At 41.2% G+C, this 18,100-nt stretch overlaps 2 protein-coding genes across 6 annotated transcripts; both read left to right on the forward strand.

The window, feature by feature from the left end:
• Window positions 1-248: 248 nt before the first annotated feature.
• On the forward strand, window positions 249-7,388 carry LOC120789376 (sphingosine-1-phosphate phosphatase 1-like). Its single transcript, XM_040126046.1, has 3 exons — window positions 249-1,356; window positions 4,260-4,349; window positions 5,351-7,388. The coding sequence occupies exons 1-3, from the start codon at window positions 661-663 to the stop codon at window positions 5,900-5,902; spliced, it is 1,338 nt and encodes a 445-aa protein (XP_039981980.1). The 5' UTR covers window positions 249-660; the 3' UTR covers window positions 5,903-7,388.
• Window positions 7,389-8,706: 1,318 nt separating this feature from the next.
• abcd4 (ATP-binding cassette, sub-family D (ALD), member 4) lies at window positions 8,707-17,624 on the forward strand. 5 transcript variants are annotated; one of them, XM_040124889.1, is made up of 20 exons: window positions 8,707-8,843; window positions 8,953-9,086; window positions 9,317-9,435; window positions 9,769-9,896; window positions 10,854-10,993; window positions 11,274-11,390; window positions 11,821-11,946; window positions 12,386-12,436; window positions 12,640-12,734; window positions 12,825-12,946; window positions 13,723-13,814; window positions 13,981-14,070; window positions 14,297-14,502; window positions 15,729-15,820; window positions 15,961-15,997; window positions 16,473-16,522; window positions 16,649-16,701; window positions 16,781-16,857; window positions 16,964-17,079; window positions 17,500-17,624. In XM_040124889.1, the coding sequence occupies exons 2-20, from the start codon at window positions 9,046-9,048 to the stop codon at window positions 17,599-17,601; spliced, it is 1,854 nt and encodes a 617-aa protein (XP_039980823.1). In that variant the 5' UTR covers window positions 8,707-8,843; window positions 8,953-9,045; the 3' UTR covers window positions 17,602-17,624. The 5 variants fall into 5 exon arrangements, with proteins under 5 accessions (XP_039980823.1, XP_039980825.1, XP_039980824.1 ...); XM_040124891.1 differs by having other exon boundaries at window positions 8,957-9,086; XM_040124890.1 differs by having other exon boundaries at window positions 8,707-9,086.
• Window positions 17,625-18,100: the final 476 nt, after the last annotated feature.

Below are 18,100 nucleotides of genomic sequence, written 5' to 3' on the forward strand. Positions count from 1 at the left end.
GTTAAGGGATAAGTAAAAACATTGTTTTTGGAGGCGTCCTCACTTTACTTCCGGTGCCTAAAACCTTTGCACAGCACTTTATATAATTACCTTAAGTTAATGAGAAATGATTAGTTGATCCCCCTAAATTCAAACTACAATGTTTTACAGTGTACGCGTATTCTTTTTGAGGCATTAACGCGATGGTCCCTTTTATTGGGTGTAACGGGTGACACGTCCAGCAGGGGGAGGTACCGCCAGAATTCGGGCATCGACCGACCCAACGCCAAGGGAGAGGAAAAAGCGCGGGCACCGAAGAAGAAGCAGGAGCGAGGCGGCGTAAGTAACGGCCTGGCGCAGTCGGTCGGTGGTGCCGTGAATTTGGATTCACCGTGAAGTAATGGTTAACTCTAACGGACTTTGGATGCTGCCGTCCAAAACTTCCACGGCGGTGAACAAGGTCGGCGTCTTGAATGCAGTTCCCAGGTAGACGTCGAGTGTAACGGCTCCGCGCTGCTGGTCGAGACAGTGTGTTTTTACTTCGTCAGAGCGGAATGCAGCGGCCGCCGAGCTGCGCTTAAACCTCGGAGCCCGGTCGATGAACATGAACTCCATCTCTACGCAGACAGCTGAGTTGTGTATTTAAAAACAAACAAAAAAAACTAACTGGCGCTTGAAGTCATGGCGAACGACTTTGTAAAGACGTTTGTGCAGATGTGCAATTATCTCCAGCAGCCCTGCCATGTAGCGAGGTTTCAGAGTTTCTGCGGCGTTAAGGGGACGTTTCCGGATAAAGCGACCAAGCCGGAGGGCGGACAGTCAGAGCCGGACTGTCCCGGGCCGAGGCAGAGGGTCCAAAGCTCAGACGTCAGGGTTGGGAACGGGGCGGCCGGGGATGCCGCCGCACCGCGGGTTAACGGGATGCAGGGTGACATTACTGTTAGGCCCGACGGTTCAGCAGCAGCAGCAGCAGCAGCAACTAATGTCGACTCAGACATCGCCAGAGCAAAACCCCTCCGGAAAAACTCCCTGACCGGGGACGTGGGTCAAGAGTTCCTGATCCACAACAAGTTTCTCTTCTACCTGTTCACGTTTGGGACCGAGCTGGGTAACGAGATGTTCTTCATCGTCTTCTTCCCCTTCCTCTTCTGGAACATCGACGCCCTGGTCAGCCGGAGACTCATCGTGGTCTGGGCCTGGAACCTGTTCCTGGGGCAGTCCACCAAGGATATGGTGCGCTGGTCCCGGCCGGCCTCCCCGCCCGTGGTGAAGGTGGAGGTCTTCTACAACTCCGAGTACAGCATGCCCTCCACCCACGCCATGACAGGGACGGCCATACCTTTCTGTCTCTTCATGCTGACCTATGGGCGGTGGCAGGTGAGTGTCACATGCAGGTGGGAATAAAAGGGTTGCGGTGGGGACGATGTGCAGTGTAGGTCGAAATGTCCTGCTCGGGAGCTAAGGTAGACGTGTCAAGGCAGGGTCACCAACAGGGGGGCAAAGGGGTCAGCTGCCCCAGACCCTCGGGGGCCCTGGGGGCCGTTTGTGCTAACTTGACAAATTGGAAATTGGATTGGTAATGGTTTGCTTCTCAAATGTGAGTATTCACAGTTCTTTTGCTGTGATATATAATTAAATATCTTCGGGTTTTGGACAAAACAAACAATTTGAACATGTCAACTTAGGCTTCGAGTCATTGTGATGGGCATATTTCAGTGTTCTCTGACATCCTATGGATCAAATGATGAATAGATTAATCAGGAAAGTGATTAACAGATAAAGTGATCATAAAAATAATCTCATTTGCTTGGAGATACTCTAGTATTGGAGCACAATATAAACTGCAGGATTCCTCTCAGGCATTGGAAAGCCAACCAGAGCCTGATTCATCTTGTCTCCTATCAAATTAGCCAGTTGACTGACTTAACAGTAGTCACGCCCATAAAATACCCAGAGTAGGAGGAATGGGGGGTGAGGGTTCAGTGGAGTCGTCTACTCGTTTTTAGCCACGGGCCCCCCTAGAGTGTTGTGTTAATCCAGCTTTGAGGAAATACACACAATGGAACTGGAAATGTGTTATTACAGAGTACCAGACACAGTCTGGTATGTCTAAATTCACGGTGTAATGCAAGTGGTATTGTTCTTCTTGTTTTATGAGAATTCAGTGTCCTAGCTTCAACCCACAGGATATGAACATGCTTTAATGACCCACAGCGGAGGTGGGATGCACCAAGGTCCCAGACATTCAAAGGCCCCAAGAGCCACAGTGTCTTTACACATTCAGTATCTTTCAATAAAAAAACAAAATTTAAAAAAGTTTGATCTGGTAAAATCTAAATTTAAAAAAAAAAAAAAAAAAGACCAGAGTTCGGGAAGCACAAAAAGGGTAACTGACTTGATAAAATATATGACATTTATCACCAGGGCCCCTTGGTGCCAAAGGGAGGGTCAGTGTGGCTGAAGGAATGGAAAAGCACAGCAGCTTTGTTTGTTAAACAAAGACGGGCTTTTCCACATTGTGACAGAGAGAAAGAGGGAAGGAACTAGTGAGTGTGGCTTTAAGGGAAGAGAAAGTCTCAAATTAAGTTTCAGTAATTGCCTTAATGGACAGTAGTTCAAATGAACAAAGTAAGACAGTCAGGGATGAGACTACATTAATTTTTCTGTGAATACATATTTTTTCTGACGGAAGAACGGGGGTTGGGGTGGTTACTGTGCTGCTGAATAGTGTTGTGCGGTACCAGCCAGGTCAGAGAGCTCGAACCAGCAAAACTTGTCGAACCACTGATATGGCATCTAGCCGCTGGAATCTTCTTGCCCGCATCACAAACTGTGACGGAATATAACTGACAAGGATAAGCAGTTGTTCAGTTTGTTAACTGTTTAAATGTGACTCTGAAACATCCGCAAATGTGCCACAAGTCTGCGTTTTGGTCGTGATGAGTGACAGGTACTCAGACTTAATAAATGTCCAGTATAAATGGGTGGACTCTGCCCCAATGCAATGACTGAGTCAGTCCGCATATCATCAGCAGAATAGGCAGTGACACTTAAATGCAGTTTTTATGATCAATTAATTACAAAAACTACAGTTAATGTTTGCCTAATAGTTTTTATTTGAAAATTAATAAGAGCAAAATGTTGTAGCCTTCTCTTTCTTACCCCTGACTAAGTTAATCAGTCTCAACCAGAGATACTGTACAACCCCACCTATACTGGATTTTTGAGTGTGATACTGATATTGGTATTTGAGAAGTTAAAAAAAATCAGGTCATGGTATTTTGGTTATTTTTCTACAGAAATACATAGTACATACATTTGTACAGTTGCAAAATTAACTTGTTAGTGCTGTCTGGTGGTAAAACCTATGTTATGGCCACACTGTTTCTAAACTGCCTCAAATGTATTTTGCAATAAAGTTATTGAATTCTCTTGTTTAGTTATTGGCCAACATACACACCGATACTGATATAACCTCCTTGCAGGTTAAATGATCAACAACTCAGGGGATACGTTAAGGCAAGAGTTGGCAAAGAAAAAAAGTTGTGGGCAGGGACAGACAAAAAGGACGTGACAGAGAGAGGGCAGGGGTTGTAGGGGTAAAAAGAGACGGACCAAGGGGTCGCCACCAGGAAGGAAGAGCTAAGCACCTCAGATGGCTGTTATGTTTTCGTACAGATGTGCAAAGGCTCTGAGCTGAACACAGGCAGCTGACCTGTCTGAACTGCCTGAACTCCCTCGGTGTCATTAGGTTTCCTGCAGTGTCATGACTTCCGAGGCTGTGGAAAAGAAACATTTAAAAGAAAGAGGTTACAGAAGGTTACAGAAGATAAGATGCAGACCATAAATAGTTTCCAGGGCAGGAGGAAGATTTAAATGGTTAGCTAAATTGTGTTCAGAGGCCTGTGCTTATACAGTGACCTTTGCCTGGATCCTTTCAAAGAAAGATATCAGTAAAATTTCTACAAATGGACTATGCACTGTGGGTTTTTTTTTTTTTTTTCTTTTTTTTTTTTTTTTTTTAAACCTAATATTTCCACTGGCAGTGCACTGTCAGCATTTATATAAATTAAGCATTAAGTTTGTAATTCCCTGCAAGGGGCAGTGGTACTGCACTATATATTCCAGTCATGGTCAACAGGATTTTAGGGAAAAAACAGTCCATGAGCCCAGTGTATAAGCACTTTCTTCCATTAAAAACTATGGACTCATCTTCAGACACCTTTGTAATATCTCTGTTAATTTTTTAATGTCATGTTTTTATGCTCTCCTTCCCATAGTACCCCTTCCTCTTTGGCTTTTGTGTGGCTCTCAGCTGGAGTGTCCTGGTGTGTGTGAGCAGAGTCTACATGGGGATGCATTCTATTCTGGTAAGCATATTAAATAAATCATCACTGAAATACGAGTTAAATCGAGGATATATAGTGATGCTGCTCCACCTGGACACTTTGCCCCCAGTGACACCTATAGCCGCATACACTACTGACTCTTAGTGTTGATGACATACACATTAACTTAATATGTATGATTCATGGAAAATGATCAGTATGCAGAGCCAATAAACGCATTAAAGCCGGTAGATAAGGTTAGATTAGATTCTGTGGCCGGGCAACTGCTGTTAGTCAATATTGTTTATGTTCTGCATCCTCCAACAGTAACACCTGCTTATCAGTCAGCAGGTCGCCTGATTTTACAGTTTTTTATGACTACAAGGGGCAAGTTTATTTATATAGCACCATTCATACACAAGGCAATTAAAAGTGCTTTACAGTGGAATAGAAATACATTAAAAATAAGAAATTAAGAAGACATTAAAAATTCAATTTAAAAAAATTTAAAATCAGAAACAAAAGCAAGCTAATAAATAGTTTTTGTTTTTGTTTTTTATAAGTTGCACATTTAATTTATTGGAAGCCTCAGCAAACAATAATGTTTCAAGCCCTGATTTAAATTAGCTGAAAGTTTTAGCAGGCCTCAGGTTTTCAGGAAGGTTGTCCCACAGGTGGAGAGCATCGAAACTAGAAACTGAGTAAACCTGTCTCAGACAACCTGAGGGGTGTGGCTGCTTCTTTACGTATAAGTAAAAAAAAAAAAAAAAAAAAAGATGTACCACAGATCTACAAGAATTGCTGCCGCTTAACTGAAATGCCCAGCTGAAAAGTGTTGTATAGTGTCACTTTTTTTTTTGATGACACTGTACTTTAAAAAAATGTCAGAATACATGTTTGTTTTAACTTGAAGTATGTCGTTAAACACAATCTTCAATATGCTTTGTAGGACTGTGGGTATATCAAACATATGGATGTAACCCTTTTACAAATTTCTTATGCTAAGTTTACAGTAACTTCACTGTGCCATCCCTCTGTTGCAGGAGGTTATCACTGGCTTCCTGTACAGCCTTCTCATTCTAGCCTTCTTCCAGCCAATTTTGGACAAGATCGACACCTTCTACATGATGGAACACTATGCTCCGCTTGTGATTATCGTCTCGCATGTGAGTCTAGGCCTTGTGGCTTTCTCCCTGGATTCTTGGAGCACCTCTCGGGGCGATACAGCTCAGGCCCTGGGCACCGGGGCAGGAGCTGCTTTGGCTACCCATGTGAACTATCAGCTGGGGCTGCTGCCGGATCCGCCGCTCTCCGCACTTCCTCTAACTTTACCGCCAATCAGCACGAGCTTGGTGGTTCACTCCCTGCTGCGCTTCTTCGTGGGAGTCGCCGTCCTCCTGGTCACGAGAATGGTCATGAAAGCAGTGACTATTCCCTTCTTATGTCTACTGTTTGGGCTGCCCTCAGATGATGTAAGACGGGCGAGGCAGCACATGAGAGTAGAGTTGCCATACCGTTACATTGTCTACAGTGTTGTGGGTTTTAGTTGTGTCTGTGTGGTGCCTCTCCTTTTCAGGATCTTAAACCTTGCCTGAGTGTTGTGGTCAAACTGTCGATGTATTGCTGACATGTTTACCTACATGGTGAAGGCAATGAGCACCTAGTTACATGCAGATAAACGCTCTGTTTCTGCTCAACAGTAACTGATTTAAAGGATTAATCTAGTTTTATTCTACATTTCTTTTTTTCTTATTGTCAACAAATCCCATCTGCGACTCAATATAGTTCCTAATAGACGAGCTATTTACTTCAATTTGAGTATCCTCAGCTAAAAACTGCAGTGCCTGACTGTCTTTTAAAAAAAAAGAAAGTATATATTTGTGACCCATTTTTACAGATCTACATCTTCAGTAGGAGCCAGTGGACTTTGGGCTGAGAGCCACAAACTGGGGGAAGTCAGAGTATGGAGAGATGGATTATCACATTGTTGGTTTTGGCCTTTTCATGGGATTTGTTGACAGAATCAAAAATATAGAATATCGCCAGTCTCATCCTTCAAGACCCTCCTGTGGTCAGTCAAGTGTTAAAGCATTCCAGTTAACACATTTATGCGTTAACTGGAACTTTGCAAATACAAAATCTTTCAGATGTACTGTAATTATGCCTGAATTCATTCATGAGCAGAATCTATTGTACATTTCCATCATTTGATTGACACCTATAATAATGTTATCGGAGAACTCCATACGCTAAGGATAAACTGACCCATGAATCAGTTTGACATCGCTTCACTTCTCATTTGTTGCCATGTTCAAATGCAAAAAAGCCTGGAAGCAATGAAATGCTGTAAGTATTTAAGCTCACAGGTGTAAGGGTAGTTCGCCATCTCTATTTAAATCTAGAAGACTTTTTCTCTTTGAGCAGGTCTGTTGTGTTACTACTGTTGTTCTGCATTACCATTGTCAGCATTATCTTGCCGCCTTCTTTTTGTACATTTCTTGTACCACAAAATTGTTTGTAATTTTGGCACTAATGTAAACTAAGTGCTCTCTTAAATAATCATTTGAAAATATCTAATTAAGAAAAACAAATATTTTTGATAAATTATTTTATCATATTAACCATTCTGAGCTAAAGTATCGCTCTAGAAATAAGAAATCTAAATATATTAATATGAGTTCCAGGGCTATTTCAGTTGTCCTTATACTACAGTATATTAAAAACGCTGACCCTAGCACTTGTCTAAACATTGTAATTGTTTGTTTTTTCCTGATGTAATGTTGTAAAAATGGTTTACTCTAATGTTCATTACAGAATATGAATGCCAGAGATCTCATATCATGAGTACTCATGGAATATTTATAGATCTAATATTACCATCAACTCTCATCTTTTTTTCTGTTATGCAAGGACTGTATCTGAAAAAATATGGAAACAGGAAAAATAAAATACTCACAAAAAAAAAAGAAAAAAACACATTTTGAATGCATGTTATTTTTGGAATTGCTCTGGTTTTATTTCTCTTGTAAGGGAGTATCAGACGAGGTCCAATCAACGCATCTACATTGAGTTGTCTGTATTTTGCTTTTGAGTCCTGTCGAATATGAAAAACATTCTTTTCATTGAGAGCTGTGTGCTCGCTGACGGTTCTGACAGATTTTCTGTAGGTTGGAAAACAACATCAGATCCATCAGCAAGTTATCAGTAATAAAAACTAAATTAAATGGAATTTGTTTTAAATTGTACCTATTAACAAGATGATGATGATAGAAAAAAATGAAGTGCTGGTAGCTTCATATTTATTAAACCTTTGTTCCAGAAAAGCACTTCAGCACAAAGCAACTGAGGCTGAATACTAATCCAAATGTAATTTCACATGAATAGTTAAGTGATAGGTTTAATGACTGATTGGTGTAAGCTTTATAGTTGTAATATGTGACCTACTGCAAGAATCCAGAACAGCTGCAGTCTTGTTTTGATAGCTCAAAATACAACACATCAGTAGTAGGGGAAGGCATGCGGTGTAGGAAAGGGTCGTGTTTTTTACTCCCTACACCCAAACACCACATTGGGTTTATGCTCAACATCTGAGCAACTTAGAAAGGGTTTTATGTCTTTATCTGGTTTGAAATCCAGCCTAATAACAAGGTCTCCTATGTGCTGTTCTTATAAATTGAACTTTGGTTGATGGCCCGTTTTTGGTATCATCTCTAAAGAACTCAAAGAGGCCAGCACAGGACCTGACGCTCCCTGAGCAAACTATTACTGAAACACATTTATCAGCTAAAAAAAAAAAATATATCGAGACTTTTAGTGGCAGTATTCAAGCAGTGTTTTTTTGGGGGGTTTTTTTTAAGCTTTTCAAGCATCTTCAAGCTCCTTAATTAATTGATATTTGGTAAGAGTAATTTCTGGGTTTAAGAATGATAGTACCCTCAGTAACTGGTTTATTAAGTACAACTAGCCAAAACTAATGCAGTCTAATACAACAGCCCTTCAGTAAATCCTACTTTCATGAAGGTTATAATGGTCAGTTTTTGGTGAAACTGTATTAAAGAGGTGTTGATCAAACTTTATGATCTTTTTGGACGATGTAGTTTGTCAAAATCAGCATCATGACTTACATTTAACATTAATTGCAGAGCTGTTGTTGTATTATATTGGGTTAATATTAGCTAGCTGTATCTGATAAACTGCCAACTGAGTGTATTTTTCATGATTATTTTGTTATATAGAGTTTATAAAAATATATATATTTTCGCCAGGATGTGGGTTTATGGTTAGGACTGTGATGAAAGATATTATTTTTGCTCTACCTGTTTATGCTGGTGCAGCGCGAGCAAAACTCTTTTATTTTGAAAAAAATGAAGTACATAAAACCGGAAGTCCGGGCTTTTACTTTTACCCACCAAAAACATTGCCGTTTGTCTACATGCTCTGCGGAGTCGCAAGGAAGCAGTTCCTTAGACGATGCTAAAGTTAACAGGTTAGGCAGCATTTGAGCTAATTAACGAAGCCCTGGGAGCAATAAAGGAGGTATTAATTTTGCATAATTTTGTAGACATTTCTGTCTTATTCCCCTCCTTATCCTTTGTTAACTGTTAACCCGCTGCTACCCTGGCTGCTCCACACATTCTTCCCTAAGTTAGCTTGACTAGCCGGTCAGCAGCAACGTCACGTCGGAGAGGCGTATGGTAAGCTTTGTGGGGAGAACATCGGTCGTCTGCCGGCAGTGCAGATGGCTCGTCTGGACAGGTCGAATGGCAGCGGGACAAAAAGGTAAGACTGGAGCTACACCTGCAGGAAAGCAGGTGGAGGTGATGTAGAGTCTCTGTGGTTTTTCTAGCAACCCAAACCGGAAGATTTTCCGTTGTTCGTCTGCTAAATGAAGTAAACCTAGCTTTTCTCGCGACAAAACCACCTTTTTTGCATGCATGTAAGCACACGAGATCTCAAATGTTGCAGTTTTCTAATACGCCTCACTGCGTCTCTCGGCTGCATAACTTCAGACCAAAACTGGACTGGAAGTTCGTTCAGAGGTTCTGCGGCATCCAGAGGGTCCTGTTCCCGTCATGGAGAAGCCAGAGTGTCCTGATGTTTGGGACGCTGCTTGCCGTCACCCTGACAGGTAACCGCTGGGGTTACACAAAGCTTTCTGTCGCCAGAGGAGGGAGGGGGGGGGGGCAATTACAAACAGGTCAAGCTGGCTCAAATGGCTGTGAATGAAGGATAAGCTTTTTTTTGATGACACTAGTCATCACAAGACACGTTCCCTGACCGTTGGCCAATGCCCTTTGTGACGCTGTAACGCTACACTTCTGACTGCTGCCGCGTTTTTTTCCGCTGACCTTTTAGCTTGGACTGTCGCCCAATTTCCCCGCGTCGTTTTACGAGTCTCTGTTTGAACAATCCGCTAACACATTTCTTTTTTTCTTTTTTTTTTTCCTTCTTCTGCCACCAGAGCAGCTGATCATTTACCAAGTGGGTGTCCTCCCCAGTCACTTCTACAATGTGCTGGCAGACAAAGAGTACTCGGGCTTCAGGAGCCTGGTGGGCAAAGCTGTGGTGCTCATTTTGCTCAACTCCACAGTAAGTCGGCCTAGCGGCCAGGGTTTGGCAGAAGTCCACCCACCTGCTGACCAGACAACACAAAGGCCCTCTAGGGATCATGCCTACATTTTTTTTTTGTTTCTTTACATGGAATTTGGCCTTTAAACACTTTCTGCTCTTTACACATGTGCAGACTCAGCTCTACATCTCTCTTATCATTTCCATTTGTGCCCACCTCTGCTTCTGATTGGGCTGCCAACTGAGGGTATCGATAAAAATATTGATTCGTTTAGAATCTGCACTCTCAACGCCTCTCCAGGCAACCTTTTTGTCTAAGGGGATCAAAAATATAGCTTAAATAGTACGAGGCATCATTACACAGGTTTTGAATCAAAAACTCCACATATGTCATAGATCAAAAGGTTTATTCTCTATCAGGCCATCTTCTTAAAAGAAATCCCAATTTACTGTAGGTGATTGACTTTTTCAGTTTGTGTTTGTGTGAACACTGCGTGGTATGAGCAAACACTTTTCAAATTTTCTAAAAATATGTGCACCGTTTTCTTTATCAGCTGAGTTTTTACCGCATATTCAGGAAGTTGACTTGTTCATTATTAATCAGAGCAAGTGAAAATGGATTTTTTTTTTTTTTTTTTTGATTGCCGTCATAAGAGGAGCAGCTTTATCAGGTTAGGACACCCTGACATGTTCATTTCATAGTCTTCATATTCTTCATCTTCCTTTTGTTTACTTGGAATTTGAACCTGAGAAACACCCATCACAACACTGAGTTTAATGAAACAAATATTCTACAAACTGTTCATTTTTACCACATCGCTTTTTAAATGAGCAGCCGTAGCAGGCCTCTACCGACATGCTTTTGTCAGTCTCATAGAAACTGTCATATGCTTCCTGTTTATTTTGTCTCTGTTGCTTTTTTTCTCTTTAAGAGACATTCTTTCTTCTGCCCTCTCTGCTCCTCTTTCCTTCTCCCAGCTGAAAAGTCTCGACCAGTACATTTGCAATCAGATGTATGTTAGCTGGAGGAAGACGCTAACTGAGAGCCTCCATACGGCCTACTTCCAGGGCCGAGTCTATTACACAATCAATGTACTCAGAGAGGACATAGACAACCCGTAAGCTTTTTTTGTCCTTGTTGTCTTATCTAGTGCTTTTTTTCCCCCTGATTATAGATACAAGTGCAATTTTAATTCATTTACTTCATCAACAGGTATGAGTGTACAAACACAAAATCTGTACTTAGACTTTACATGAAAACGTATCACTTGAAAGGCTTTATGTGTTAGATCATGTGGCTATTGGAATGTTAAACATGATCGTGCAGTAGAAAACAGTGTTAGTGCCAAGTCCTGGGAGTTGTTTTTTTTCTTCCTGTTTGTTTCCGTTGAATTTCAGGGACCAGCGGATCAGTCAGGATGCAGAGAGGTTGTGTAAGCAGATGAGCACCATGGCCAGTCGCTTGATCGTTTCGCCGTTCACGCTAGCTTACTACACCTACCACTGCTTTCACAGGTGGGTTTGCAGAGTACTGTGGCAACATGTACCCTTCATATACTGGCATTGAACACCGTTCTCTGGAGTTGACAAAGCATCACCCGAAACATATACGTGTTCTCTTCAGCTGAGTGCCGTGTTATTATAGTAACAATTTCAACATTCGAGCCTGTGAAAGGCTCGTGCAGGTGAAATACCGAGAGGTAATTGGCAAAGCGGTGAAAAGCAGAGCGTCCTTTTTTACATGTAATTACTTTTTCTGTACTTACAAAGAGAAAAAGATGGTCCCCTGTCCCAGCGAATCTATTTTAATAGAATTCTCTTCAGTTGTAATTTATTTTCTTCTTATTGTCTTTTTAAACATTGTTTTAATGTTCAATCATTTAATGTCAATTGCTTTGTGCCCTTTTGGAAAGTGCTGTAGAAATAAAGCTGCCTTGTTTTGCAGCACTGGCTGGATCGGTCCTTTGGGCATCTTTGGCTACTTTGTGATCGGGACCGTTGCCAATAAAATCCTCATGGGGCCGATTGTGTCGACTCTGTTTGAGCAAGAAAAACTGGAGGGAGACTTCAGGTAAGGTTTAGGACACCGTAAGTACACAGTGTGTCAAGTGACAAACCTACCAGTGTCTTTGTCAGAGCAGGACTGACTTGAAGGGCCAGTCAGCATGTGTTCACCCTGAACTTTTGCAGAGTGGCTGGTTGTTTTGCCAGCTTTATTTGATGCAGATCTTTCCAGTGTTTATTGTCAAGGCAACTTGTCGTTTGTTAAGAGGAAGTATCTGTAGACTTTGGCCCAGTGCCTTTTGCTCTTAGGGAAAAAACACAGGATATGTGTCAGCTTGTAAAGTCGTCTTTTCCTGAGGAGGAATTGTAATTTAATATGTTACATGTTGAAACAATGTGGTGGGGCAGGAGGTTTTAAAGAGCTTTGTGTTTTAAATCTTTAAATACATTGTTTGAAAATGACTTTTTTTTTTTTTACAGAATGGTAATGTTTTTTGTATCTCCAGATTCAAGCACATGCAAATCCGTGTCAACGCAGAGTCTGCAGCTTTTTACAGGTGAAGCATTTATTTTACATGATCGTGTTGCACAAAATATAGACATTGCTAGGAAGTTCAGACATTCATATACATCTTAAGCAGTATGTCTACTTTCTTGTGATGTAAAAAGAGTTATATTTGGGTCTATCTGAATTCTCCTGGCATACACAGATTATGTGGCTAAAGCAGTTTGGCACAAATGCTGGTCTCTGTGTTTTTAGAGCTGGTAAAGTGGAGCACATGAGGACCAACCGAAGGCTGCAGCCTCTGTTACAAACTCAAAAGAGTCTAATAAATAAAGAACTCTGGCTCTATAGTAAGACCATCCTATACACACCCACTCACTCATATCTATAATTTCATTGTTTAAACTTGTAGAGCTAACCTCTGACCTCTCCTCTCTCAGTCGGGGTGAACACCTTTGATTACCTCGGAGGCTTCCTCAGCTACATTATAATCGCCATCCCCATCTTCACCGGTATCTATGATGGTCTCACTCCCGGCGAGCTTAGTGCACTCATCAGTAAGGTAGACTTTTTTTTTTCTGTTCCCCTTATCGTAGAAAAGCTCTCGACATACGAAAACAAGACCTCATTTGGTTTATTTGGGTTTGGTTTATTGACAGCAGGGATAGACTGATGAAGTCCTGCACTTATTTCCGCTGTTGTCCCAGGTATTTACACAGTCCACCGATCTTTACCAAGATAAAGACGGGCATTCAATCTCTGACATTAAGAAATTCTTTAAAATAGGAACTAAAAAAGTAGGAAATTACATCATCTGATCAGTGATGAAATGTTTTCGGGAAGCCGACAGAGTAAAAAGTATCAGACACACCTAAAAGGAAATATTACAAAATGCTGCTAAGAGGTACGATTATCTGTATCTGTATAAAGATAACACAGGTGTGAGTGTTGCTCACAGTCCCAGTTTCCATTACCGAACAGCTGACTAAATGTGAATATGTTGCTAATATAACCACTAGGCGGCAGCAAAACCCTTTTCTTGTGATAAACCCAACAAATTCCATTAATCCTGAGTTCAAATGTCTGCTGATAAACAGAGATCTCACTTTCGTTATAGTGTATTTTCATCATAGTAGCTTCGTAACTGTAACAATCACACGGAGGCAAGCAGATATAATTCCTCATCAACAGCCAGTGTTCAATTCCTCTTTCCTTAAATTCCTTCAGTGTACCTTGCTTTTTTGCCCCTTTTGTTCTGTTTTCAGACACGTTTTTTTAAATAATATTTTGTCTTATTTACTCTCTGCTCCGGTTCTCCTTCTCCTTGTTCATATTCAGAACGCCTTTGTGTGCATCTACTTGATAAATGGCTTCACGCAGCTAATAGACCTGTCAACCACTCTGTCAGATGTGGCTGGATACACCCACAGGTATCACACCGCATACTTAAATTCAACTCCTGGAGGACAGATGATGACAGCAGCACTGGTGCATACCATCCATTTTTCTATTACTGAATGTGTGTGTGTGTGTGTGTGTGTGTGTGTGTGTGTGTGTGTGTGTGTGTGTGTGTGTGTGTGTGTGTGTTGTGGTCAGGATTGGGGAGCTGAGGGAGGTGATGGACGACATCCTACGCAAGCAGTGCGACTATGACCCGGCGTCAGGAGAAAGCTACGACTTTGACAGGTTCTGCGTGAGCACTTTTACATTCATCTCTGCTGCGGGACAAAAGTACAAAGTTATTTAACACACAATGTGTTAAGAGAATGTGCACATGACTAAAACTAGATTTGATTTTAAAAAAAAAACGACAAATGAGGAGCGAAGAAGATGACAAAAATTAATATAAAGTGCTTATAACAGCACTACACGGTGTGTTCTTTGTTTTCATTCATTTAATCTCTCTACACAGTGACTTCAATATCCATGCAGGCCCAGTGGACACTGCCTTCATCCTGGACCATCTTTCATACAAATCTCCTTACTCAGACCAGCTGCTGGTGGAGGACCTGAGTCTGAAAATCAGTCAGGGAACTCATCTACTGGTGGTGGGGAACACGGGCACCGGCAAGACGTCACTGCTGAGGGTCCTCAACCGACTGTGGGAGGCGCACAGCGGTGAGAGGATAGGGACAGAAGGATAAAGAATGATTAATTTAAATCTATTGTAATGTGAGTGCACGTAAGACAGATAGGGTTAATGAAAAGGAGGGGTCCCCCCTGACCCATTTTCAGCTGTAACAGTAACCCCTGACTGGAATATCGGTATAAAACATTAGAAAAGGATGAAAGGATACGCATGTCCAAAATTAGGGCCTACTGAGATTTTTTTAACTTTGATGACTTGAAGCTGACAAAAACATGGTGATTGGAATAGAGCTTCAACGAGTAGCTGACTGACAGAAAATCAACGCGTTTGACAATCGGTTCATCATTTAAGTTGCTTTTCAAGCAAAGATTCTCGTCATACTCTGGTTCCAGCTACTCCAATGTGAGGGAGGATTCGCTGCTTTTCCATTTTAGATCACTGTAAACTGAATGTCTGCGGGTTTTGTACTGTTGGTCGGGCAAAAGAAGATGTTTGAAGACATCACCTCAGATTCAGAAAAATTAGAATAGGCTATTTTCGTTTATAGACTAAACAGTTACTTGATTATTTAAAAAAAAAAAAAAAAAACCCCACCTGATGAATCGGTAATGGTAATAATCACTAGTTGCAGCCCTAGATTACAACATTGTTAATGTGTATTCTATTGTTAAAATGTTTGGAGCTCCCCGGTGTTGTGGGCATCCTTCAGTTTTTGTATCATATGTAGCACAGATCACCACGGTCTAGAGTTTTTTAAGATTATACATTATGTAATGTTTTTCTTTTTTTAGCTACATAAATGCCTATTTGTATCTCAGCCTATAATTTGAAACAATACAGAAATATTTTTGAAAACAGCACATTGATATGGATGCACTGACACAAGAAACTCGTGAAGGCCCTGAGGCCGTTTTTAGGGCTGCGAAGGCAGAAGACACAGAAGTCTTGCAGCAACAAGTTACGTTTTTACAGATCCAGGATCTGTCTCTGGTGCAAGAATATAGGATTAGAGAAATCTGTACACCGTCTAGATTAGTTTTGTACAGCTTTTCTAAGGTGAGGGAGGTGGTACTAGTGTTTTGGTTTTGTTATCAATTCTTTTTACAGTATGATAATTGGAAACAAAAAGGCAAATGTTGCACACAAGTGAAATGAATGCAAAAAAGACAGTGTGATTTGTGATATCTGCAGACAAGAATAGCTTCATGACACCGTCTCTCTCTGTCAATTTTTTTTTTTTTTTTCTCTTTGTCAGGTTTTGTCCAGATGACGACATGTTTTGGGCCCAGAGGAACCCTCTTCCTGCCGCAGAAGCCGTACCTGACCGATGGCACACTGCGCGAACAGGTCGCTGTTTCTTCCTTTATATTGTCTTCCTTCAGAAGTTGCAAAGATGCTATGCTTGTCGTACACTGCTGAATGCTGAGATCTACAGAAATCAAACTACCGGTTAAATGAGGATTTATTTGAACTCTCCTCTCCAACAGGTGATCTACCCATTGAAGGATATTTACCCTGCATCAGGTATCAGATTTAACTGTGACTGAATGGCATTAAACTTTAGAACAGTTAGAGTCTTAAAATATTAATTCATTTACCAACCTACAAGTGAATATAATATTGTATATAATGTGGACCACCTCTGGGATCATTTGGACCCCTAGAACATTTACGTGAAATGGGAAAGCCCTAACAACTAACAAAATGAGCCAGAGCAACGTACCTTTTCAAATGTTTTCCGAAGACACTATGTTTTTTGATTAAAGCAGTGACGCCACAGCAGCACATTTGTTGCCTGGTAAATAACTGGGAAGTTTGTATTTGATCATATAAATGGATGGATGACTATAGAGCAATGTTTCTAATGAATCCAAACTTGGTTTTTGTCTTAGTTTTCACGTTAACTTTGTTTCAACGCTGCCTCGTAAAATGACTGAAGTGGTTGCTAATGTGAGTGAGGGATATTCCTGCTCTTTGTAATGTGAGTTTCCTTATTCAGGGTCAGTGGACGATGATAGAATTATACAATTCCTGGAACTAGCTGGAGTGGTGAGTGAATTCTCACCTTTTAAATTTTCAATTTGTTCTGCAACAGTGTTTATTCATCTTGAAGTCTGCCTAAACATATTTTATTACGCTTATTCATCTTGAATCTAACTTTTATCTGTTCTCCAGTCCAGTCTCTTGAAGCGAACGGGCGGGCTGGATGAAAAGGTGGACTGGAACTGGTAAGAGCAACGAGAAGAACAGCAACAATGACTGTTGGCATTGTTCCTGTGCAGAGTAAAATTCAGTCTCTCTCTGCAGGTATGATGTTCTGTCCCCAGGTGAAATGCAGCGTCTCTGCTTTGCACGACTTTTCTACCTGCAGCCCAAATATGCAGGTGTGTTTTTGTTTGTTTTTTTTAAAACCGTTAACCATTCAGGGATTCTGACACTGCAGATCCAGGGGAGCTAGCCCGGCCCACTGTTTTGGATTTTTCTTTGCAGTATTGGACGAGGCCACCAGTGCTTTGACAGAGGAGGCAGAGGCACAGCTGTACCGGACCTGTAAGCAGCTTGGCATGACAGTGGTCAGTCTGGGACACCGTAGCAGCCTGGAGAAGGTAGACTGAACACACATACACAGTGTACATTCCTGAACTGGTGTATTAAAGTCAGATTGGGATTTAAAGACAGGCTTGTGTTTACCACAGGCTCTTTTGCACCCAAAGATTTAACAATTTAAAAAAAAAAAAAAAAAAAAATCAAGATTATCAAGAGAGTTTAGAAACCACAAGAAAAAAAATCCATGATCTCAAATTACTCAAGGAGGAAAGTACTTTATTGTGGAATTTTTGTTGTTTTTTTTTAATTCTCTTTGCTTATCCAAACTCTGCTAAATGCTAAGACATCACTTACTTGATTAGATCCTAGTATAAGTGTCAACATCTCCATTTCCCTTCCTTTTAACACTTCCTCTTGCTTTATCATCAAATCTGTCTAAATCTGTTAAGAACATTAACTCTCTTTAATTTTTCTAACAGTACCATGACGTCCAGTTGAAACTGTGTGGAGGTGGCAAATGGGTGCTAACTAAGTTAAGAGGAAGCAGCTGCCGCCTCAATCACAGAGACGAAACCATGTGACCACAGAGTGACCTTTCTGAAATCCTGGACATGCAGGGCGCATCAGTGTGGGAGACGAGAACAGACAAACACTCCAGAATTCCTCAGTTACTAAGATTCAAGTGTTTTTCAACAAGGTACTTAAGGTGCAGTTGCTCCAATGGAGGCGGAAGTGCACATCCAGTTTGTATGTATAAATGTATGTATTCATGTCCACGGGCTTTTTAAGAGCATAACATTTTATCCCTTGCTTTCTTGGATGGGAAAAAAAAAAGGTGAAAGAAACGGGTGGGAGTGCAAGATCTATCCAGGCAGGATGATGGTTTGGCTCGCGGGTCTGGAAACAGCCAAAATGTTTTGGACCCAATGGCAAACCAGTGGTTTGGGTAACTGTGTAGTAGCCAGCACGAATTCATCTATCATGAACATAAATCAGGGAAGAAAAAGGAAACTTAAGACTCAGTAAAACTTGTGTGCTTTTATGTGGAATTTCAGCGGTTTATTGTGTTATATTCACAGG

This window comes from Xiphias gladius, chromosome 4 (genome assembly GCF_016859285.1).
Source record: "Xiphias gladius isolate SHS-SW01 ecotype Sanya breed wild chromosome 4, ASM1685928v1, whole genome shotgun sequence".
Lineage (NCBI taxonomy): Eukaryota > Metazoa > Chordata > Actinopteri > Istiophoriformes > Xiphiidae > Xiphias > Xiphias gladius.

Bases quoted from the DNA above. Each gene is read 5' to 3' on its own strand.
- abcd4 (XM_040124890.1), top strand. From the start codon at position 9,046: ATGGCTCGTCTGGACAGGTCGAATGGCAGCGGGACAAAAAG. The intron at 9,087-9,316 runs GTAAGACTGGAG...GCATAACTTCAG, and splicing joins AATGGCAGCGGGACAAAAAG to ACCAAAACTGGACTGGAAGT. The intron at 9,436-9,768 runs GTAACCGCTGGG...TTCTGCCACCAG, and splicing joins GCTTGCCGTCACCCTGACAG to AGCAGCTGATCATTTACCAA.
- LOC120789376 (XM_040126046.1), top strand. From the start codon at position 661: ATGGCGAACGACTTTGTAAAGACGTTTGTGCAGATGTGCAATTATCTC. The intron at 1,357-4,259 runs GTGAGTGTCACA...TCCTTCCCATAG, and splicing joins TGACCTATGGGCGGTGGCAG to TACCCCTTCCTCTTTGGCTT. The intron at 4,350-5,350 runs GTAAGCATATTA...CCTCTGTTGCAG, and splicing joins TGGGGATGCATTCTATTCTG to GAGGTTATCACTGGCTTCCT.